At 46.6% G+C, this 25,052-nt stretch overlaps 1 protein-coding gene across 1 annotated transcript in view; it reads right to left on the bottom strand.

Annotated features, from left to right (window-relative positions):
* OSBPL10 (oxysterol binding protein like 10) overlaps nt 1–25,052 on the bottom strand; it is a 312,708-nt gene that overhangs the window by 55,641 nt on the left and 232,015 nt on the right. The window contains exon 6 of the mRNA XM_030329413.1: nt 12,177–12,331. Within this exon, the coding sequence (XP_030185273.1) occupies nt 12,177–12,331 (155 nt within the window). The remainder of the gene's footprint in view (nt 1–12,176; nt 12,332–25,052) is intronic.

The following is a 25,052-nucleotide window of genomic DNA, read 5'->3' as shown; positions in this document are numbered from 1 at the left end:
GCTCTGACAATGCATCCTAGTAGAACACAAAAAGGCATGTAAACATAAAAGTGGTCCCTTCCCCTGTCTCCATTTCTTTTCTCAACTCAGAACATGAAATTGGTATCCGTCTGCTGTGAGAAAACTTCACAAATCCCCAAAGGAGTCCTTTCCTCCCTGAATTGCATAATACGTTTCTTTTTTAAGTCAGAACTACAAGCTGGCCCTGCATTTTAGTGCACAGGCCATTGAAAAGAAATATTTGGAATCTGAAACACATTTTCCAAAACATACCATCGTTCATGGAGTAAGGGCCTGAAATTCTGGAGTGACCCACAAAGCTTCTTGAAACTCATGATGTGGCTTAAGTACTCTACATTCATTCGCTAGAACGAGTGGAGATTTAATACTTTTGCACTACAAATTTTGAAACAACTCTAAGAGGGGCGTCTGAGTGGCTCAGTCGGTTGAGCGGCCGACTTCGGCTCAGGTCATGATCTCGCAGTTTGTGAGTTCGAGCCCCGCGTCGGGCTCTGTGCTGATGGCTCAGAGCCTGGAGCCTGCTTCGGATTCTGTGTCTCCCTCTCTCTCTGCCCCTCCCCCGCTCACGCTCTGTCTCTCTCTCCTTCAAAAAATAAACATTAAAAAAAATAAAATAACTCTAAGAAACAAGGTTACATACATTCTTAATTCTTTTGAAAGGAAAGAAACCCTGAGGAGATCGGAAAAAATTGTGAACAGTGACGTGGGACCCGCTGAAGAGCGCCTATTAAGGCTACACGGTTCTCCAGTATGGTGAATTCCATTTCCGAAAAAGTTACAGTTCCCTTTCCTTCCATGTGCCCGTATTTCCGCCACACTTCCTTTACTTATTCACAACGAGGTCACCTGCTGGGATTATCGTGGCCAACGGAGACAGCCACATGTGGCATGAGGACAGTCCAGCGTCCGCTTAGCTGGGTACAGAGCGGGTGGGGGGAATGACAGAGAAAAGGGGAGGGATGGGGGTGCCCTCCAACAGGAGAAAGAAGATGGTGGTGTCGGGGCGTCACATGACACCTGACCGCACTTGTCACCCCACAGGAGCCACCTTGTGGCCCTTGTCGCTTCAGTATCTTCAGGGGCCAAGGACAGCTACGGTCCTGAGGTGACTGGAGACAAGACGGGCAGCCACCTAGCCACTGGTGAAGTATACTCAAGCGTTAGAGAAGCGGTGTTCCTGTATCCACAGAGTCTGAAAGTCGCTACGGGGACCTGGTGCTACAGCTCTCTTACTGGTGCACACACAATCGACGTTCCGCCTGCCCAGTTGCTCATGCCTATCTTCCTCACTCCAAATTTGAGAATCCACAATCTTGATTTAGCACCCAGTATGCCCCTGCACTGCACAGGCCCACGAGCCAGCCACAAAACTCAATTCAAATTGCAAAAGGGATACAGACCTCATTGATGAATGCGGGCAGAGCCCAGAGTACATGTGAGAAAAGACTGTACTCTTTTCTTCCATAACATTCTTTCCCCAAGATCATAAATCTCTGAGCGCCGACTTTCCATCTCAGGAAAGTGAACGTCATCCCAGGGCAGCATATAAATCACCTCGAGAATAGTTATTCATTGTGGGCAAATAAAAATGTAAGCCAGGCAGACGGTGAAAACTCGTTTCTCCTGGTATAATTTCATGGGAGGAGGCTGGCAAGGGGTTGTGAAACGTGGGGCCCACGTTCATAAGCAGAGAAAAAAACACCCCCAAAACCAGAATACTAAAAAAATACCCTACCACATCATTACAAACTCTTCAACTCTTCACCTCTGGTTCAGATCTGACTTCCTCCCTTCGTGGCAAGAGCAATGAGAAGGAGGCAGAGAGAGGAGGAGGAAGAGGCGGGAAAACCCATACTCAACACTGCAGTGTTTTAAAACCATTCATTCACCAGGTTCAAAGCACTGGATCCTTCGAGTACTGCTGCGGGGTAGAACAGAGTATACCACTTGGTGCTGATTTTCTTCATATGGCTCCAGCTCACAATTGTCAAATCCAAGGCGGCTACCTCCCTTTGTGTTTATGTCACAAAGCCACACTGGCTGGGGGGGGGGGGGGGGGGAGGGGAGAGAAGGGAGGTAACATGGTGACCACTCCTAAGGCTACCCCCAAAGACCTGTTGATTCCAGTGTTGAAACCCAATGAAAGTCCTGAGACATACCCTACAGGCCCCCAAGAAGGTAGATTTGAGACCTTCCACTATAGTCCACCCCTCTCTTACAAAAGCAACACCCAGTCAAGAAAACAAAACTTTAGTATCACCCACAAAAAGCGAGAGAGGAAGAGGAAGAAGTAGGATGGAAGGATGAAAAAGTCCTTGAAAAAGTAGCATACGCTGAAATGAATCCCCCAAAGCTGCGGAGGAAATTACACCATCATGCCTTGTAGTAGGAGAGCTCATTAATGCCACCGGAAACCAAGCTCGAGGAGACCTTGAAAAATGCACACGGGGCTCAGGTCAGTGCGTGATGGTTATAGTTGTTGGTTTGTTAAAAGAAGAAAAAAGGGCAAAAAAAAAATGTGAGGTGTTTTTTTTTTTTTTTTTTTTTTTTTGGCAAGAAAAAAGGCACTCTTAGCCACGGAAGGAACAACATACTAGAATATCACAGAAACACGTATTCGTCTTTCATGGCATCTCAGAGATCGTCAACTTTTTTTTTTTTTAACGTTTATTCATTTTTGAGAGACAGAGTGAGACAGAGCACGAGCGGGGAAGGGGCAGAGAGAGGGAGACACAGAATCCGAAACAGGCTCCAGGCTCCGAGCTGTCAGCACAGAGCCCGACGCGGGGCTCGAACTCACAAACTGCGAGATCCTGACCCGAGCCGAAGCCGGACGCTCAACTGACTGAGCCACCCAGGCGCCCCTCAGAGATCGTCATTTTGACTGCTACGAGCCACAGGCAGATTTGTGGCCACATACCCCAGGACCTACATAGTCTTGGCATAACTAACCTGGAAACATCACTTCCTGGAAACATCACTTGCCTAAACACCATCTCTTCTGCTTCTAATCTCAAAATATAAAACAAATCCTAAGTATTGTGAATTATGCAAGTTGTTAAGAAGCTGAGAATCTTAGCTCAGGTTGCCATAACAAAATGCCATGAACAAGACGGTTTAGACAAGAGAGTTTTTTTCCCAGAAGTTTATTGAGTTACTTTGAGAGAAGCGGGGGAGGGAGAGTGGGAGGGGCAGAGAGAGGGAGAGAGAGAGAATCCCAAGCAGGTTCTGTGCTGTCAGCACAGAGCCTGATGCAAGGCTTGAACTCTCGAACCGTGAGATCATGATCTGAGTCGAAACCAAGAGTCAGACGCTTGACCAGCGGAGCCACCCAGGTGCCTGAGAATTTATTTTCCTCGGAGTTCTGGAGGCTGGACGACTGAGATCAGGGTACCAACATGGTTGGGTTCTGGTGAGAGGGCTCTTCCTGGTTTGCAGAAAGCCGCCTTCTCACTCTGTCTCCACAGGGCAGAGAAAGGGGTCTCCTTCTCTTCCTTTTCTTACAAGACTACAGTCCTATTGGATTAGGGTGCTGGATTAGAGCCCCACCCTTATGACCTCACCTAACCTTAGCTGCCTCCCAAAGACACTATCTCCCTGATACGTCACATGGGGGTTGGGGCTTCAACATATGAACTTGCAAGGGGAGGTAGGCACGATTCAGTTTATAGTACTGGGTTATAAAAATCTTCTGAACTAAGGAGTTCTCCGTTCAATGTCCAACACATAGTAACTCCATGTTTGACGAATAAACAAATAACTGAGTAGATGAACAGTTACTGTCTTAGTATACTCAGACACAGAGCAAACTTGGGAGAAGTGTGTCTGCAAAGGTAAGTAACGACCTGAATCCTTCTGATTTTTTAACGTCCTGAGGGTCAGATAGCAATCTTCTACATTTGCCCAATGGATTAGCCAGAAGAGCAGAAGAAAAAACACCCAGATGATCAAGCCACTGTGCACTCCTCATGTCAGGACCTAAAACTGTCTTCAGTGGCTATAACAAGGGTCCCACATACAACTACCACCATCTAGTACCTTTTGCATAGGTGGTCAACGCCAATGGCTAGAAACGGACCAACGAGGAGAGCCTTCTGCCTGGAAAGGTCCGGGACACGGGCCAATAATGAATCTTTTGTCACGGCAGCCTACGTAACTCATATGCCACTCGATAAGTTAAACTTACTTCTACCGGGGCTTCCAGAACCACCAGGAAGAGCGAGGCCTGGAACTGAGAACAAGGGAGAAGCATGCCCTTTAGTTACGAACAGTACAAATGGACCTTATCATTCACATTCCTTCGGCAAATATTTATAAAAGGTCTACTATGTGCACAGTACTTTCCTAACTGTTTTGGAATCTTCAAAGAGGCACCAGAGGTGGGGTCTACCTTCAAAGAATCTGGTCTCCAAGATGACATGGCCGGGTTAGAAAAGTCCTAGGGAAGCTGAAGATGATTTCTGCATGAAGAAAAGCTGCTCGGGGCACATTTAGGGATCCAGCAGACGCCATCGGTTACTGCCCAAAGGCAGATTCCTCTTCCAACCTTGCTTAACGGATCCAATTTTGAGATCTCTAGGACTCGAGATCCTTTGACTCAGGGAAGGCACACTCTTCCACAGCCACAGAGGCAGACTCATGATTGCTTTGAAGTAGTTCTAGAAATCCAGTTACCAACAATGTGTTCTAGGTCTTGGCGTGGGCACGTGATCCAGTTCTGGCTACCATATAATGGAAAGAGTGTATGGGGACCAGCGGCGGGGGGCTGCCCTTCCCACATCAAGAGTCTTGGAAAAGAGTAAGAGTCTTTAGAAGAGCCCCCCCATCTCTTCCTACATTCTAAAGGATACTGTTGTGAGGATGTAATGCTGGGGACTGTAGTTGTCATGCAGCAATCAGGAAGTGACACGCCTAAGGATAAAAAGCCAATAGTAAGAAGAAGAGAAGAAATCCATCCATACACACACGCACACACACACCCTTTTAAGCAGAAATAATCAGTTTTTACATGATAAAAACACCTGAAATGTACCCACTTGATAAATTTTTAGGTGTATAGGTATTAGCTACATGCACACTGTTGCACAGATCTCTAGAACATTTCCACCTTGCGTGACTGAAGCTTTAAACTCTTTGAACAGCATCGCCTCAATTCTCCCTCTCTACCACCTCCCTGACCCTGGCAACCAACAGTCTACTTTCTGTTTGACTTTGAATACTTAGATACCTCATGTAAATGCAATCATGACCAGTTTACTTCACTCAGCATCATGCGCTCAAGGTTCACCCATGTCGCAGCCAATGACAAGATTTCACTCTTTTTAAAGCCTGAATGCAAATCCATTGTGTAACCACGTTTTCTGTACTCATTCATCCACGGATGATCATTTAGGGTCGTTTCTGCCTGTTGGCTATTCTGAATTACAATAATCATCTCTTTGAGAGATTCTCTTAGATAAATACACAAAAGTGAGATGACTGAATCATACAGTAGTTCTCGTTTTAATTTTTTCAGGAACCTCCCTACTGTTTTTTCAGAAGCCTGTGCCTTTGAGGCCATCAAACCTGGAAGTATTGACTGGCAGACTTCTTATTCTGTGAGAAGATTTTATTTACTGCTTGAGCCACTAGTTGTTCGAGTCTCTGCTATTGTAACTGAAAAGAATCCTACCAGATACAGGAGATGGTCTGGTGTGGAGGAAAGGTATTGGCTTGGGAGAGAGGAAGTCCAGATACCAATCTTGTCTCCCATGGGCCAGTTTTGTAGACTTTTGGCCAGTTAGTCAGTCACTCCATTTTGGAGAGCAGCCATCTGACCCCTAATGACTACTCTAAGATTTAGTGATTCAAAGAAAAGATTTAGAAAAAAGAGGTGTTCTACAGGATCTGGGAAGGAGATGCGATCAAACTGGTGATAGGATGGGGAGTGGGGTGGGGAGGGGAGGAGATCGTTTTCCCCATGAACTCCCTTGTAACAAATTCTAACAAATGTGATCAACAATATTTCCCGTGTAGCGACCATTTGAAATCAAATTCAGAATTCAATAAAGTGATTTTCAATTGCCAGAAGTCAGTGATAAATGTCTCACTCCTTCATTAAATGGTTGGAATCAAATAAATGGGTGTCACATATTTTGAACAAACACGTAAGACTGAACATTTGTGTTAATTATCCAAAGGATCAAAACAATCTATTACCTTCTCTTCCCAAATCCATCACCATCCCGTGCCTGATACATACCCTTAGTCATAAATACCTATACATTTATGTATCATGGAGGTGAAGAATCAGGAGATGATAAAACTGGGTTGAGGGGATTATACTGGCCAGGCTTCAACTTGAATGTCAGACGATTTCAAATTCACAGCATTCTGTGTTGTTAGGTGGTTCAAAAGTTCAGTGCTGAAATGACGAATCCACCAAGGGCATGGAAATTCTTCTTGAGGCAAAATTCAGCGAAATCTTTTATATCTGTCTCCTTCCTTCATTTGTAAAACAATTTCCTCCCCTCCCTTGGGGAAGTGGGGGAGAGATTATGATGTGCTTACTTAAAAATTCAATTTTGCAATTTTCTAACCAAAGCCCATTTGGCTAAATGCTCAGTACTTAGGGACATTAGAAGAAGTCTTTCTGTTTAAAAAAAAAAAAAAAAAAGGCGGGGGGCACCTGGTGGCTCAATCAGTTAAGCATCCGACTTCGGCTCAGGTCACGATCTTGTAGTTCCTGCAGTTCACGGGTTCGAGCCCCACGTCGGGCTCTGGGCTGACGGCTCGGAGCCTGGAGCCTGCTTCGGATTCTGTGCCTCCCTCTCTCTCTCTCTCTCTCCCCCTCCCCCACTCACTCTCTCTCTCTCTCTCTCTCTCTCTCTCTCTCAAAAATAAATAAATGTGAGAAAGAAAGAAAAAGAAGTCTTGTTGAACCTGCTAGATTTGGGGGGATGTAGGGTGTGTGGTCTCTTGACAGCTTTGTTGCCCTGAAGTTCAGACAATTAACCAGGCAATGTCTGTACAGGAACAGTCAACGCAGGGGTGCACAGCAACTGACAGCGGGCTCTTGAGGCACTAGCTTAAATACCTCTGCCCAGGGTCTCCGAGAAAGAGATTAGTAGTACCGATTCTCCACCTCCTCCCTCCTGGCCAAGGGTAGGTATCCGGACACCAAATATCTGCCTTAAATGATTAACACATGCTTCCCTGTTTCTAGTTTATCCGTGGGGGATTTAAGTTAAGTTTACCAAATGTTCTTCGATTGGTGAGTGGGGAAACCAACTCTGAATCCAATGGATACAAGTCACCAGGAAGAAGGCGGGAAGCCCTGATTAACACGCCAACGTGCACGGCTCTCAAATGCATTACGCGAAACAAAAGAAGCCAGACCAAAAGGGGACACACACCGTATGATTTCATTTCTGTGGATTTCCGGAAAAGGCAAAGCTACCTGGACAGAAAACAGATGACTGTCCAGGGCTAGGGGGAGGGGCTAACTATGAAGAAACACAAGGGAATTTTGTCAAGTGATAGAGCTACTCTGTGTTTTAATTCTTTAAAAGTGACAAAACTGCATTTTAGAAGGGTGGCTATGGGGCCCCAGGGTGGCTCAGTCATTAAGCATCCGACTTCGGCTCAGGTCATGATCTCACGGTTCATAGGTTCAAGCCCTGTGTCCAGCTGTCTGCTGTCGGCACAGAACCCACTTCTGATCTCCCTCTCTGCCCCTCCGCTGCTCGCACGCTCTCTCTCTCTCTCTCTCTCAAAACTATTTCAAAAAGGGGTGGGTTTTACTATTTATGAATTACGCCTCAATAAAACTAACTTTTAAAAAAATGAAGGTTCTGGGGCGCCTGGGTGGCTCAGTTAAGCGTCCGACTTCAGCTCAGGTCGCGGTCCGCGAGTTCGAGCCCCGCGTCGGGCTCTGGGCTGATGGCTCAGAGCCTGGAGCCTGCTTCCGATTCCGTGTCTCCCTCTCTCTCTGACCCTCCCCTGTTCATGCTCTGTCTCTCTCTGTCTCAAAAATAAATAAACGTTAAAAAAAAAAAATGAAAAAAAAAAAAAAATGAAAGTTCTGTCCCTCCAGAAAGGTAGGTCCACAGGGTCACACACACGACTGTCTCCATGTCACCCTCTGCTTTCTGATCCCCAAGTGCAACTGACTGGTCTTGATCCGCAGCAGGAAACAGAAACCACACCAGGTATTTCAATCAGAAAGGGATTAGATATGGGAATTAGGTGCTTACAGAATCTCTGAGAGGAGTGGAAGAGCAAAGACCCCTTCAACTTTTATTTCAAGGACACACCATGGTAGGCGGTAGGTAAGCCAAGGTCCCGATGGTGGGAAGTGGCCGCGGCTGCCACCCCAACAGCCTCTCCAGCCCAAGCAGGTGGGCCTGAGGCCCTCGGACAATGCGTCTGGCCCCTGCAACTGCCTTGGGACACACACACCCCCATGACTTGCCCACCAGCAGCACCAGCACAAGGAACTTGGTTTCCTCTCAGGCTTCCAAGTCTCACACAAGTTCATTTATGAAGCCGATCATGCATTCCGACACCTAGCCGTACAAAATTCCGGGACATGCCGTTGTTAGGTTTCCCATCAGGAGGGCCGAGAGCGTCAATCCCGGTATCTCCCCATCACTGTTCTCCCTTACCCTACTACAAGGTATTCTTTCCCAAGACAGCACAACAAAAACCTTTTTCTAAATTTCAATTTCAAACGGTGCGAAGGGAGTTGAAAAATCGTCTGCTAATGGGTAAAACCAAGATCCTAACTCATTTCATTATGGACGAATATTTCATTTTCACATGCAGTTAGTTCTAGCCCCAGCAGAATAAAATTTTAGTAGAGGAGAACCACAGTTCTACTCTAACTCATATATTAAATACACACTGGTCTTTCAGTTTTATTCTGCTGGGAATTGAACAGACTAAGCTTGAAAATGCATTAATTTTCCAGGTATCTATAAGTTGTTTTACAGGAAAGCCAGAATAGGGGAGGGGAGTATAACACTTTCATAATAAGAAAGAGTGTCTGTCCCCATTCTGGGCACAGAGCTCTTAAAACTCTGATAATTCCAAGGGATGAAGGGGTGAGGAGAGTGGGGCGAGAAAGAAAGGTGTCTTTTGTTATGTTAATGAATGACTTTTAGAAGCCCCTAGGTAACCTAAGGAAGGACACAGTTTCCTGGGGGAACTAAAACTGATTAGAGGGGCAGAACTTTCAGTCCCACCCCCTGACATCCAGGGAAGGGAGAGGGGCCAGAGGTTGAGTTCAGTCACGAACGATTTAATCAATCCCTACATAATAAAGCTTCCATAAAACCCCAAAAGAATAGGGTTCAGAAGCTTCCAGGTTGGTGAACACATGGAGGTGGCTGGGGAGGGCATGGAAACTCATGAGCCTTCCCCATACACCTCTTCCATCTGGTCCCGAATTACAACCTTGTATATAATAAACTGGTAAACAGTTCTCTTGAGTTCTGTGAGCTGTGCTAGCAAATGATCCAAACTCACGCTGGGGTTTGTGGGAACTTCTGACCTACAGCCGGTTGGGCAGAAGCACGGGTGGCCTGGACTTGTCATCGGCTGGAGCGGTGGGGGGAGGGGGGATGGGAGAGTCCTGGGGGGCTGAGCCCTTAACCTGTGGGATCTGACACTCCGCCCAGGTGGATAATGTCAAGAGTTGAACTGAATGGTAGGACAGCCAGTCTGTGCCCAGTGAGAACTGGACTGAGTTAATACAATCCTGAGTTCCCCGGCAGTGACTCACATAGTAACTCTACTCTCTGTATCAAAGGGTTAAGGAAGCTTCTCATAAGGAATTTCACTTCATTTCTTCTTGGGTTAGTTCTCCAAATTGTACAAAAGGGAGGCAACGGAAACACTTTCCTTTTTTCTGACAGGAAAACTTTTGGGTGGATATTGCTAGCTTCTTCAATTCTTAAGACAAAAAAAAAAGTGACAGAGGACAAAATAAAAATAGAAAATGACCGTTTTCGGGCTGTGAGACTCATCTACCAGAGCTGTAGCTCGGGGGAAAAAAATGAGAGGAGTCTCTAACCGATCCCGTCTCAGAAAACCATCAAAACACCATCATGCTGCCATCACCCCCGCCCCCCATAAGTCCTCGCTGCTGTAGGGACATACCCAACAACACCTTAGGCTGCTCGGACTGGAGTAAACGTAATACGACAACCAGAAATTAAAGATGTTCCTAACTTGAGGGGGAAAAAGTTCTCCCTACTTCTTCTCCCTCAAAGTATTTTTAACAAGTTGAATTGGGAAGCTGGTTGTTTCTTGTGGACAACAATACACTCTTCTGCCGAGGCTAGTGATCGGTACAGCAAAGCGGACAACCATTTTAGGTAAAAAGGACAGATCTGGCCTCTCAAGAATCAGGGTTGGAGGGAGCACTGTCAGGGAAGAGCAGAAGACACAACGATGGATTCACAGGACGGGCAAGGTCACCAGCCCTGGTAAGTACGCTTATTAGGTGATGGCTTCTGTTAGGTTTTGCCCAAGAATGCTGCTGGGAGTGAGAACCTAAAGAATTATTACTAAATATCTAATAACTTACTCGCCTACTCTTTTCATTTTTCCCTAGAGCAAGACCTTAAATATAAATATATTTATTATGATGCGACCCCCCCCCCCCAAAGGTTTGTTGAGGAGGAAATGAAGCGTACTGCAGTTTTCAACCCTCCCATGCGACCCCACCCAAGGCTCTCAGAAGAATAGGGCAGCAGGGCTCCTACCATTTACTCAGCTGCCACCAACTTACCTTCTGAGTCACCTTCACATCAGCTGCAAGTTGATCAACCGGACTCTCATCGTACAGGGAGAGGCAAGTGCTTTCAAGAATCTCACGCCCCCCGTTCATTTCACGCCCTGCGAAGGCACCTGATAGATGCTAATGAAATATCTGTGGGCAGGCTGATCCTGCCTCTGGGAGAGCTAAGCTACCAAGTCCCTGTCACAGAATATAATCATGTGAAGCTTGGACAACATTTCTAAACGGTATTTTTTTCTTTAATGTTTATTTTTGAGAGAGAGAGAGAGAGAGAGAGCGCACGCGAGCGTGAGTGAGTGGAGGAGGGGCAGAAAAAGAGGAGACGCAGAATCCGAAGCAGGCGCCAGGCTCTGAGCCGACAGCACAGAGCCCGATGAGGGGCTCGAACTCACCAACCGTGAGATCATGACCTGAGCCGAAGTCGGACCCTAATCGACTGAGCCACCCAGGTGCCCCGGAAAAACATGCTCCGTCGACAACCAAGACCGTTTGATCCAAGAAGCTGCCTTGGGGCTTTCAACCTCCCAAAGCAGATTTTATGAATGCCCTACAGTTTTCAGGCTACGGTGTTTTCATCTGGAAGGAAGAAGAACCCCTCACACCCGGTTCAAGTACGGCTCCGCCTAGGTCACAGGGTCACGTCAATAGGACGGGCGCATCCAAAGCCGCAAACAACAAAGTTGCCTCGCGACGCAAAGTAAAATTAACAAAAGGAAATGCTGCATCTGGCTTCCTTCCGGCCGCCACTCAGGGGCACGGTCAGTCGGGAGAGTCCTGCGGGCAGGTGACAGTCCACGAAGCCTGCCAGAGCCCGGCCGGTCGCGAGGATCTGCAGGGACTGCCCCTCCCGGACCAGGCAGGACAGCTGTCCCCTGCAGCGGGGACCGGGCTGCAGCGCAAAGCCCGGGAGTGCCAGCCACCGCCCCGGGGGGACCCTGGCCTGGTTCTGGAGCATGCAGGGCTCGAGCGTGTGAGGCAGGCGCTTAGGTTAGCACGGACCACATGAAGAAGCCATTATTCAGGGGAGCGACATAATATATTGTAACTGCTCCCATCGCGTCAACGGGCATCGTTTGAATGGGCGTGTTTGAGTTTCTCCCACTTGGGAGTTAAAACGACTCCCATTTCAATGCAAACAGGAGATTCCTCGTGGGTCGGATCGCATCGCACCCACAGCAGCTGCCAGACACGAGAACAGACGTGCCGGGCGCACGCCGACCCGCTTTTCCCTCTCCAGGCAACGCTTCCGTTTTATGATTTGGCTCCTCTTGAAACAAAGAGACGAGCAAGTTACAAATATGATTGCTACGTTTCGGGACAAGCGAGAACACAAGCCACGCAGGTGCCGAGAGAGAACGCACGGCTCGCTTACCTCTGGCTCTGGCTGCGGGCTCTGCTCGTCTTCGGCGGAGTTTGGTAAAATCGCCCAGGTTACGTTGGCGCTGGCCGCGGGCAAAGAGCCAAGCGTCCCGTTTCTCAGCTGCTCCGTGGAATGTGACTTGGGCCCGTGCCATCCCAGGATGTTCTCTGAAAGAAAGACCCGGGATGATGCCTAGGATTTTCCAAGGCAAGCATTTACGGCTCAACAGAGACCCGTGCCCCACTGTATAAGGAGGCTGACCCGAAAGGGGCCCAGGAAGTGGCCTGTGGCCAATGTCAGCGGGCCTGTTTTGGATGAGGTACCAAGGGCCGTGCAGATCTGGATCTATTTATAAACTGGAATCTGTACAATGGCAATGCCAGATTCACCACAGGCTGGCTCTTTCCCCGTCTTTCGGGGGGGGAAAAAAAGCGCATTCACCAAAGCCAGATTTTCTTAAAGGTGTTTTTCTTAATTTTTTTAATCTTCAAAAAATATTTATAAAAAGGGGTGCCTGGGTGGCTCAGTCAGCTAAGTGTCTGACTTCCGCTCAGGTCATGATCTCACGGTCTGTGAGTTCGAGCCCCGCCTCGGACTCTGTGCTGACAGCTCAGAGCCCGGACGGACCCTGCTTCGGATTCTGCGTCTGCCTCTCTTTCTGTCTCTCCCCTGCTCATGTTCTCTGTGTCAAAACAAAAATTAAAAAAAAATTTTTTTTATTTAAAAAATTAAAAATATATATTTATAGTGAAAAACAAGTCCAATTTGATCAGAAATGGGCTGCTCACATTGTGGCATAAATGCCAACTGATGGGGCACCTGGGTGGCTCACTTGGTTAAGCGTCCAACTCCCGGTTTCGGTTCAGGTCGCGATCTCACAGTCGCTGAGTTCGAGCCCCTCACTGGGCTCTACCCTGACAGTGTGGAGCCTGCTTGGGATTCTCTCTCCTCCCACTCTTTGCCCCTCCCCGACTCATGCTCTCTCTCTCAAAATAAGCAAACATTAAAAAACAAATGCCAACTGACATCATGACCACGGCTCTGAAAAGGTGCCTGCATCACGTGCCCCCGCCTCTGCCAATGTCAGGAAGCCCCTAAGGACACATGTTCATTCCACTCTAGCAAGAAACGTTTTACAAATACCAGTCTCGTAAAACAAAAGCATTTTTCTAATCTTCCCTCAATTCTTGGGGGAAAAACAAAGACTTTTTTTTTTTTTTTTTTTTTTTTTAGCTCTCATACTGTTTATTTCCGAGTCAGGTATTATTACAGACTATCTATATATGCTTACTAATGGGGACAGGAGTGATGGCAGGGAATTCCCTTTCCTCTTGAGAATGGCAATTCCACCATTAGAATAAGAAAAGATCTCAAACTCAGCTGACCCTCCCTCTGGAGGCTATGTTCTTGGTCTAAGAGCAGGTATTAGGGATGAAGAAAAGGTGGGCTGAAGCGGATCCTGCCTTATGTGCACTAGAACTCGACCTCTCAGGGTCTCAGGAGTTCCACCTGTAAGGTAATCATATCCGTCAACCTTTTCATTACAGTCAGTCAAAGAAAAACCTGCAAGTATCCCAGGCTTTTAACACTGGGGAGACTCTGGCTGATGGAAACAAAGTAACAGAGGCAGATCAAAGAGCTGGATATGTGCAGCGAGCCTGTCGCTGTGTACGGGATTATCCTACACAAGCATAGTTTTATGCAGAATTTTTTTTTTTTTTTCTAACTGTCAGGTGTTCGATCACATAGCTGTGGCTTAAAAGCCTCAAGTGGCTCCTCGTGGCAACTGGAACATAATCTAGCTGTTTGGCTTGCAAGACTGCCCAGTCTCATTTCATTTTCTCCTCATTGCTTACTGGGCTCAAGTCAGGCTGGTAGTTTTTCCATTCCTCAAGCGAGCCAAGTTCGTTACGGTCAAGAGCCTTCGCGCCTGGCGCTCCTCCCATTCAGAACCCGCGCCGCCCCCCCCTCCAGTTCTACCTGGGGGAGAGCTCTCCTGCATAAATCCAGGGGTTGACTCAAACATCACTTGCTCAGAGAAGCCCCCTGGGACCTCCCCAGCCAAAGCACCATCCCCAAAGCACCCCCGGTCCCGTCAGTCAGTTTACTGTCCTCACAGCACGTATCTAAACTCCCTATCTAAGCTCACCCTGCTCATTTGTTTGTCTACTGTGTTTCTCTCCTTCCTAAAATGTCAGCACCTGAAAGCAGAGACAATATTGCCCCTGCTCGTGGCTGTGTCCCCAAAACCCAGAATATGGTCTGACACACAACATGCGGTCAATAAATACGTGCCAAATGAATGAATATTCAGAGACAGTAAATTTCAAAAGGAATGTGAGTTTCACAACCTCCTAAAAGTTAAAAAAAAAAAAAAAAAACGAGAAATGGCAAAAAGAGAGACGGAAAGTAGAATGGACAGTGGTCGCAAGGGGAAGGGGAGTTAGTGTTTAATGGGTATGGGGTTTGTTTCACAAGATGGAGAGTTTTCTAGAGGTTGGTTACACAACAATGTGAAAGCATTCAACACTGTGCTGGCCTAGATACTTAAAAATAGTTAAAATTGGTAAATTTTTTAGTATGTGTGTTTTCCACATTTTTTAACGGCAAAATGGTATCTGCATATCAGTTCTCGAGGCCATTTGAAAAAAGGTGAGGCGCGCCTGGCTGGCTCAGTCAGTGGAGCATGTGACTCTTGATCTTGGTTTTTAAGTATGAGTCCCATGGTGGGTGTAGAGATTACTTAGAAAATAAATTTTTAGGGGCACTTGGGTGGCTCAGTCAAGCATCCAACTCTTGATCTCAGCTCAGGTCATGATCTCATGGTTTGTGAGTTCAAGCCCCACGTCAGGCTCTGCACGGACAGTATGGAAACTGCTTGGATTTCTCTCTCCTTCTCTCTCTCTGTCCCTACTCCTCTCTTGCCTTCTCTCTCACTGTCTCTGTCTCTCTCAAAATAAATAAACTCAAAAAAGAAACCCAAAAAACTCCAGACTTGGGAGGAGTCCCCATAAATAATAAGATGGATGGGGATAGATGGGGCTGGGCTAAGAAAACCAACCCAAAGTTCAAGACACTAGAATCTGCCATGAGAAAGGAGGAAAGAGACTTCTTACGCCTGTCTTGCCAACCAACTACTTCTCAGGGACTGAGAGCTGGATTCAGATCTTAAATACTGGGCAACTAGCTCATAAATACAGGAGTGCTTTAAAAAAAAAAATTAGGGGCTCCTGGGTGGCTCAGTCGGTTGAGCGTCCAACTTCGGCTCAGGTCATGATCTTGCAGTTTGTGAGTTCAAGCCCCGTGTCGAGCTCTGTGCTGACAGCTCGGAGCCTGGAGCCTGCTTCGGATTCTGTGTCTCCCTCTCTCTCTACCCCTCCCCCACTCACACTCTGTCTCTCTCTCTCTCTCTCTCTCTCTCTCTCTCTCAAAAATAAAGATTAAAATTTTAAAAATAAAAAAATAAAAAATAAATTAAAAAAAATTATACAAGTAGTAAATTTCATCTAGAGTAATTAGGAAATCTTAAAAAGGCAATCAAGACAATGCTCCCTTCATTTTCCCACACCTCAACTCTGTCCCTCCCTCACCTCCCTATCACCATCATTCAGAGGTGATAACCCAGGAGATAATGGGGAGGGAAGCCCAGTCTCACAGGCAGTGACACACTGCATCCTGGGATAGACAAAGGCCAGGACTGGACGAACAAAGGTAGCAATGCATGCTGGGGAATGTAGTTTTTTGTATACTCTATGGATTCAGCACAAAGAACCAGTGAGTCAGTACTAACCCGGGTGCTCCAATAAATGATCACTTAGTTTAGGAGTCTGGATAGGCCTGCTTCATTTCAGGACGAAGGAGGAAAATTCTAACACAGAATAAATGAAAAGGATTGTACCGAGCTGGGGAAAAGAAATGGTATCCTCGGAAGGCTTAGAGGAAGGAAGCACCTCTCTGCAATTCCTAACGTAAGGCATCAGAGAAAACATCGGGAAAGGCGTCTCATCAGTACGACACAGAACAAAGGAGCCTCTAGGAAACAAGACCAGAAAGCTGGAGGAGAAAACAGACTGAAGTGAAAAAGGAGATAGATGCACTAAGGAATTATGAGGAAAGTGAATCAGCATTAGTAGAGTTAAAATTAACACTGAAACTGGGAAGAAGAATCAACACCATAGAAAGTCAAATGTAATATGTGGAGACAAGGAAGCTCCCCCAGGTACAGCTGCAAAGAGCAGCAAGGCAACAGTGAGACAGAAGAGAATCCCAAAGATGCACAACAGAGATCCAAGAGATCCTGATGGACAGAGATCCGGTCAATGGAACGGAAACAGCAAGTGATGACAGCAGAAAAGAAACAGCCTGAGCTGGGGCGCCTGGGTGGCTCAGTCGGTTGAGCGTCCGACTTCGGCTCAGGTCACGATCTCACGGTTCACAGGTTCGAGCCCCCACGTCGGGCTGTGTGCTGACAGCCCAGAGCCTGGAGCCTGCTTCAGATTCTGTGTCTCCCTCTCTCTCTCTGTCTCTCCCCCGCTCACACTCTGTCTCTCAAAAATAAATAAATGTAAAAAAAAGAAAGAAAAGAAAAGAAACAGCCTGAGCTGAAGACAGAGCCGTGGGTGCTGACGATATGGTCTACCACATTCCATCAAAGTCAACGGGAAAAGACACATGTAGGCACAGCCCGGCAATCTTTTTTTAGGCTTTTCATCGCTGAAATGTCCAACTCATAGGAAAGTAGAGTATAATGAATGCCTAGCTCATGAAACTCGGCAATATTTTTGAATAACAAAAATCAAGGGAATATTTTTCCAATCATTTAAGGCAGAAAAGTTGGACTTGCCTTAAAGGAAAACAAGAGTTATGAATTTTGCTACAATACTGTCAGAAGGTGCAAATACAAGTCTACAGATTTGGGGTGGGGTCAGGGGCCAGGGGACCATGATGTCTGGAGCTAACTTACCTTCCCTCTGCTAAAAAAAGTCAACATTTACTGAGCTCTTGCGAAGTGCCAAGGACTAGTGTATACACCTTATATGTGTTAACTCATCTAATCCTAAAAACGACCCATGAGGTAGTAAGTCTTACTATTATGCCCATTTGACAGATTAAGAAACAGAGGTGCAAATAGCCAGTAGGTGGTAAAGTCAAGATTACGACCCAGACAGCCTGGTTCTAGAGCCCAGACTCTTAAACTCTATACAGTGCAGGTTTTCCCATAGCACTAGAGAGACTCAAAAGTTTCCACCTTCTGGGGGTTCAAAACGACCTGCGGGCATGTACCAGTATATGATGAACAGAAGCACAATTAGGAGCTGGAGACTAGAAAAGTCCTTTTGGACTGGTAGTGTGCAATGAGCCCAGTTAAACACACAGCTGAGCAGAACTGGCATGAGGGGAGGTAAAAAGGACATCTCCCCCCCCCACCCCCCCGCCGCCGGGGTGTAAATTTTAAAGTGGCACCAAGACACTCAGTAATCGAGATAAATGACATTTTCACACAATATTTTTGAACCAAAGTAAATGAAAAGAAAGAAAAGTCTCATAAGACTCCCTTGCCTCACTGTGCTGAATCCTGTCTTTAATTTAAAATTTTGATATTTTGCTCATCCTTCATTATTTTTGCATTAATTTTGGTTTAAAAACATTTCATTAAAACATCATTTATCGGGGCACCTGGGTGGCTCAGTCAGTTGAGCGTCCACTTTGGCCCAGGTCATGATCTCACGGTTTGTGGGTTCGAGCCCCGCGTTGGGCTCTGCGCTGACAGCTCGGAGCCTGGAGCCCGCTTCGGATTCTCTGTCTCTCTCTCTCACTCTTTCTGCCCCTCCCTGCTGCTCATGCTTTCTCGCTCCGTCTCTCAAAAATAAATAAACGTTAAAAAATTTTTTTAAGGAAACAACATCATTTATCTTAATTACGTCCGCACCCTTTAAGTGTGTGCTCAAGCTGAGTACCTCACTCAGCTCACCCTAGTCCCAGCCCTGGAAGTAAACTGAAGTAATTTTTCTAAACATGGTTACATAACGGAATGTTGAGTCAGCATTATTTTTTAAAAAGATTTGACCGTTACCACATGAAGTACTGAATTAGTATTAAAATATTAACAACACCTCCCACCACGTTATATTATCAAAAATTGGGAAGAGTATAGCAGAGAAATAGGAAATTGGAAGTAGGTGGCTTACAACTAAACGAGAGTCAAAAAGAGGTGTCATTCTTGACTCTGAGGATTAGAAAAGTATAGGCTAAGCCTATGTTTATAGCAGCACTGTCTCGAGTAGCCAAATTATGGAAACAGCCTAAGTGTCCACCAACTGATAAATGGATAAAGAAGGTGTGGTGTGTGTGTGTGTTATTCATCCATAAAAAAGAATGGAATCTTGTCATTTGTGATGACACGGATGGGGCTGGAATGTATTCTGCTAAGCAAAATGAGTCAGTCAGAGAAAGACAAATACCATATGATGCCACTCCTATGTTGAACTGAAGAAACAAATGAGCAAAAGAAAAAGGGAGAAAAAAAATATAGCTTGAAGAATGCTCCTGAAAAATGTACTGTAACCGCTACTAGGATTTATATACGTACTTTTCCCAAAACGCCGCAGGCGATGAGTCAAGGAAGCAGACTATGTAGCAAGAGAGAGAGAAAACAAGAAGGCGACACGGAAGCAGAAAAATGAAAAGCATAAAGGACACCAACAGAAAAACACCAGTTGAAAGAAAGAAGTCGGCCACGTTACTCTACTGAAAGACAGACTCTCACGATCATGTCCTGAAACAAGATGCAAGTCTAAACCATATTTCATCAACTCCTGTTCCGCAACGCCACGTCTCGGACACCGGCCTGTCCCCCGCTCAGTGGTGTGTCAGATTTCATTGGCAGCTCTTCCTTCTCAGCAGCACGGAGGATAATGGTGTGTTTTGCTATCGATGGTGTTTGACGGGTGAGGAAATAGGGCACACCTACAGCAAGTGAGTCAAGAAGGCTCTAGGATAGATGGTCGAGAACAGACCAGGACATCCAAGTGAAACGACAACTGGGAACAAATATTATCAGGCACCTGCTGACAGACCATCAAGCCAAGTAGCCGGAGATCTTCAAAGGTGATACAACAGAAGAGAACAGGAAAGCGGAGGGTGGTCCACCAAATGGCATCTCCGGTCCTCGAAACAGGCTCTGACACATGCCTCCGCTCCTTACACGACACACCGCGGTAGACAGAAGCACACGGGAAAGAGAGAAAACAGCTATACGTGTTTTAGACCAACGAGAGGCAGAAAGAAAGCAACAGAGGATTTAACCGTGGGCTTTAAGGTCTGACTGTGAAACTCTTCTAATCCGTCCTTGGCCCTGGGTTAAGCCTTGCCTGGAGTGCTGAGAGCTGCGGTCCCCATGCCGGGGCTGGGAGGCCGCTCTATCCAGAGGCCGGTGACAGATGACAGCACCTGTCCCTCTTCCTGCAACACAGTGAATCCATGCCTCCTACACTCAGTAAACCTACAAGGGTTTCCCAAAATAGAGTAAGCTTAATATTTACAAACTTGGAGACAACATAAGGCACGTTTAAAACGGAAAGCGAGGATGTTCGTGTCTAACTGCTTTCGTTAGGGAGAATCTGCCACCCAAAAGCTCTATTTGGACAGTTGTAACAACAACGAAAGAAGTCCACCCACCTGAAATATTCTACAAAGCTAGTTTTTCTTTTTTTCCCCACAATACACTATCTGCTGGAGGACTCAGCACGTTTCCATCTTGGCTTTTAACCACAACACAAAGGAAGGTGACTTATGTGGGGCACACTTTCACCAGAAGCAGTAGGTTATCAGGAAAGAAGGTGTAAGAGACAGAAACAACAAGGTGGAGAGAGAGGAACACCGGGAGTCTGAAGGCATCTCTGGAAGGAAAAAAAAAGGAAAGAACCAGAAACGAAAAGAAAAAAGCACAGCGGAAGGAAGGCCACCGGCCAGAGAGCCCAAGAAGGCTTTATGACAGTCTCACCTCTTGGACCCTTTTTGCCAAACCCCAAAATGGAAAGACCAACGCAACTGGCTTCCTGACCGACAAGCCCCACGGATCTTGAAAGAGAAGAAAAAGTTACTGCAAAGACAAGTTAGGGAAAGCACATGCAACTCTGCTCTGGTTCTCCTCTTCAGTTACACATCTCTTGATCTCTCGTCCTGATTTATGTCCAAGGGCACGCGGGGCACCCACTGCAATTCCCCAAGGCTCTGCGGTCACCTGCTGTGGCAGCTCTCATTCCAGAGCTTTCTCCCAACATGCCTTGCACCGCTCATTCTCTCAGCACCCAGCTCTTGCCTGGCACTCGAATGTGCCTGTCTGGTTACGAGAGTCTGCTCTGCCTTTGAACCATGCTCCCTGAATCAGGACCTGCAAGCAAGGAAGTGACCAGAAGCACTGCCAGCAGAGTACTCCACACCCCGAAACACTTCCAGAGTCTCGTTTCTCTCCCGCACTGGCCACCCACCTAAAGCCCAGACCCCCAAGGGGCTCAGCCTTCTCCAGCTGTGGGTGGAGTCCTGTCCACCTTTCCGGGAGGCACGCATCTAGACCCGGGAGAACAGATGCCCACCTGCCCCGCCCCCATCAATCATTTGTCTCCCTCAAGCTATTCAAGGAGATTTCGTGGTCACCAGGAACAGAACTGCAGAAGCCTTGGCCGAAAAGGCAAGTTCCCTTATTAATCCGAATTAGAAACTTCTCTGTAAACGGAAGTTAAATGAGACATTTCAGGCCACTGTATCTTAGAGAGACAATATCAGGGACAAGTCTAAGAGTCCACAACACAGAGGTGGCAGGCAGACAGATACTGAAGTATTTCTGGATTTCAGTCGGTGGCTCGCATGCTTTAGATAAAAGGAGCATTAAGGAGCAACATTTGCAGACAAAGGCTCCAAAGCCAACATATTGCCCAAAAGATACAAGGAAATACTACGGAAGATGAAACGCTGGAAGACCACAAATTAATTTTTGATTCAGAAAAGGGGCGGAAGAAATAGTGTGGGGGGCAGAAAGCAAAGTGGCTTGAAGAACAAGGCGTCTATTTAGTATGCTGTGGGTAACCTGTGCCTCCGTGCCCGTCGAACATTTAAAGGAAACCCTGACAGAGTTTCGCCTTAAAGGGATTTTGATTTCCGTCAACCCAGGGTGGCACTTCCTTAGATACGACCATTATGTTTTTATCAGGGGGAGTCAGGCTGCTGTAACTACTATCAACCTCAAGAGCCCTGAGATTCTCAACAGAGGTATTTTGTGGTGACGCTCCCCAGGTTGCCACATTCTCTTATTCCGCTAGTTTGAGATTCCGGAACTCCATTTTAACGGCAGGCAAGCATGATGCTTTGGATGAAGGAAGGAATTCAACTCTTCCCCCAATGTTGTCAACAGATTGAAAAGACACGCGCAGAATGTTTCAAAACGTAGGGGCTGTTACAGGAAATGTAATTTCTAAAAGGGTTAAAAGTGAAAAAGAGGGGCGCCTGGGTGGTTCGGCCGGTTGAGCACCCGACTCTTGGTTTCGGCTCAGGTCATGATCTCATGGTCATGGGATCGAGACCCACATCGTGCTCTGCACTGTTAGCTCAGAGCCTGCTTGGGATTCTCTCTCTCTGCCTCTCCCTCTCTCCCTCTCTCCCTCTCTCTCTCAAAATAAATAAATAAACATTTTTAAAAGCTGAAAAGATGACAAGAAAACAAAATAACCACCATGATGCCTCATGCTCCCTCTATTCTTCAACCTTCAGCCAAATCCCTTGGTGACAATGGTCAGGGGGACCCTGGGTGGCTCAGTCCATTGAGCATCCGACTCTTGGTTTCGGCTCAGGTCATGACCCCATGGCTCTGTGGGTTCGAGCCCCACACTGGGCTCTGCACTGGCAGTGTGGAGCCTGCTTAGATTTCTCTCCCCCTCTCTCCCTCCCTCTCCAACTCTCCCCAACTCATGCTGCCTCTCTCTCTCAAAATAAATAAATGAACTTAAAAAAATGGTTAAAAGGAGGGGAGGGGAGGGGACGGGGGATGCGTGAAGTGGGTGAAGGGGATGAAGAGGTAGAAACTCCCAGTCATAAAATAAGTCACAGAGATGAAAAGTCCAACATAGGGAATAGAGTCAATCACACTGTAATACACACTCACGGTGGTGAGCATTTTGTAATGTATATATATTGTCATTGTAATTGTAATGTGTATACAATCGCTGAATCACTATGTTGTACACCTGAAACTAATTTATTCTAGGGCAGTAGGTCAACTATGCTCAATTAAAAATAAAAATGAGGAAAGGAAGAACGGGAGAACGTTAGTGATCAGTAAGTCTGCGGACTGTCATTGGATGAATATGCTTTTAGCGTGAATATAATAAATATAGCGACAACAAAAAAAGGGGCTGGAAATAAGAGAAGATGGAAAGTCAAATGGGGCAGGGGCACAGGAACGGGCAAGGAAGACACAAGGAGGTGATGCTGCACAAGACACAATTTCAGAGACACTGCTTGGTCCTCCCAGATCATTTCCATTTCAACCTCTCATTACCTCTGAAATTCCACCTGAGCTTTGTCCCTCCAACCCCCTAAATCAGGAAAAAAAATTTAGAAATCTGCTAGAAACTAACCCTGAAGGAAGATGTAAGGGCTTCATTTCAGGAGTAACAAAATGGTCCGAGTTTACATTTACCGGCGAAAGATCCTCCAATGTGCCCATTAGGTTCCAAAGGCCAGAAGTTATGATATACTATGGGAGAGATCACGGACACCTTGAATAGCCTCCAGTATAACTCAGAATCTGTGCCCAAGCCCCACCAGGGCCACTGAGACTCCATCCAGGTCAGAAAATGTCAAGGAGTCTCATGGGGACCTCAGCATTAAAGTTCCATTTTTCAAGTAGAGAAGAAAGAAGAAAGAGAGAAAAGCAAGTTTCGGCATCTTTACTCTGTGCCTGAATATACACACATCGTCTCCTAGGCTGGATCCTGCACCAGAAACTTTTTCTTTTGTTATGAAGGACATTCACAGAGTAATTGGCAAAAAAAGTAAGGTCTACAGACTGGGGAATAGGATGCATCCATGCTAACTTACTGCGCTGTCATTGTATAGGAGACATTATATCAACGACATGATATATAGTCTTTTTTTTTTTTAAGGAAATACATTAAAGCATATGAGAGTGAAGATATCATTTCTGCAACTTACTCTGAAGTGGTTAGACAATTATAATATGCTATAGAGAGAGAGAAGGTGATGAAGCAAATATCATAAATTGTTACCGTTTGGGCAATTTGGAGGTGGATATAAGAGAATTTTTTCATGCTATTCTTGTAATGTTCTGAAAAGTCTGAAATTATTAAAGAGAAAAGTAAAGAGGGGCGCCTGGGTGGCTCAGTCGGTTAAGCGTCCGACTTCAGTTCAGGTCATGATCTCACGGTTCGTGGGTTCAAGCCCCATGGTGGGCTCTATGCTGACAGCTCAGAGCCTGGAGCCTGCTTTGGATTCTATGTCTTTCTCTCTCTCTCTCTCTCTCTCTCTCTCTCTCTGCTCCTCCCCCAAATAAAGAGAAAAGTAAACAAAATACCCATCTGTGAGAAAGTTGTGACGTGAGCAAGACAGTGTCGCCGGCCCCCATTTGAGGTCCCCAGAGGCCACCGGTGGTCTGTTCTGAACTGAACAAAGGCCCAATGGGGAGTGCCCGTCTCTCACCTCAGCTCTGCTACTTAGATGAGTGGCCATGGGCCAGTCATTTTCCTGCTATGAGCCTCAGCATCTCATGCGAATGAGGGGCATGATGCATCTAGTCTGTGACGATTTCAAAAAACGGGTACCGGAGGCCAAATACTAGCAGGATCGGAGCTCAGTAAATGATGCTGAGTACGACACAAAGAAACTTCTCTGGAAAACCAACATCCCTCTTAACCTCAGTGAAACGGAGGGCAAGGAAGACCTGAGAACAGCAGGAATTACAGACTGTCGCTCAGACCCTCGCTTCTCTTTCATCACCTAAGTCGCCTCGTTTCCTCATTAAGTGAGTCCCGGGCAACAAAGCTCAAAGAGGCGTCTGTTGGGTCTCCTCGCTCTAATGCTTTATAATTACACACGACATGACCGGCCTCGGCTACGTTCACCTTTATCACTGAATTTAATCCTCACTAATACCTTCCTATCTGCTTATTGATTAAACACTCCTCCAAAAGGATTGGGCATCTTAAGGGAATGCCTCATCATCTCCAGCTCCTTGATAAAGAATTAGAAATGTTTCCAGTGTGTGCTTCAGAGAAACGCTCGGGCAGGTCCACGAGGGGACACGCAGGTAGGTAGGCGCTGAGCGAGGCGAGCCGGGCAGAACGCAGGGAGCAGTGCGGGTGCCCTTCGTCAGAGCGTGGTGCGAATCACGGTGGACGCACATCGCAGGCGCGCTCAGAAAAACGGACCGTCTGGCAATGTGTCTCAAAAACGCAGCGCTGAGTGCAAAGTCACAAATGGAATGAGATACAGAACATGACGGCAGCAAGTCTAAAAGGAGTTCCGCTGTATTCGTGTCAACGTGTTGGTTAAATGTTTCATGGGATGTGAGAGTTCTAACTGGTCAAAGAGAAACACATCCCAAATCTGGGTAGAGAAGGAGGGAGGGACAAATGTGGAAACAGATGGAATAAAAGGGCGGACAGAGGCGGGCGCCTGGGTGGCTCAGTCATTTACGCATCCGACTTCGGCTCAGGTCACGATCTTAAGGTTGGTGAGTTCGAGCCCCGCATCGGGCTCTGTGCCGCCAGCACAGAGCCTGCTTCAGAACCTCTGTCTCCCTCTCCCTCCGCCCCTCCTCCGCTCACGCTCTTGTGCTTTGTCTCTCGAAACATAAATAAATAAAAGCATTTAAAA

The sequence above is a fragment of the Lynx canadensis genome, chromosome C2 (genome assembly GCF_007474595.2).
Source record: "Lynx canadensis isolate LIC74 chromosome C2, mLynCan4.pri.v2, whole genome shotgun sequence".
NCBI lineage: Eukaryota > Metazoa > Chordata > Mammalia > Carnivora > Felidae > Lynx > Lynx canadensis.
This window is presented reverse-complemented; position numbering and strand designations above follow the sequence as displayed.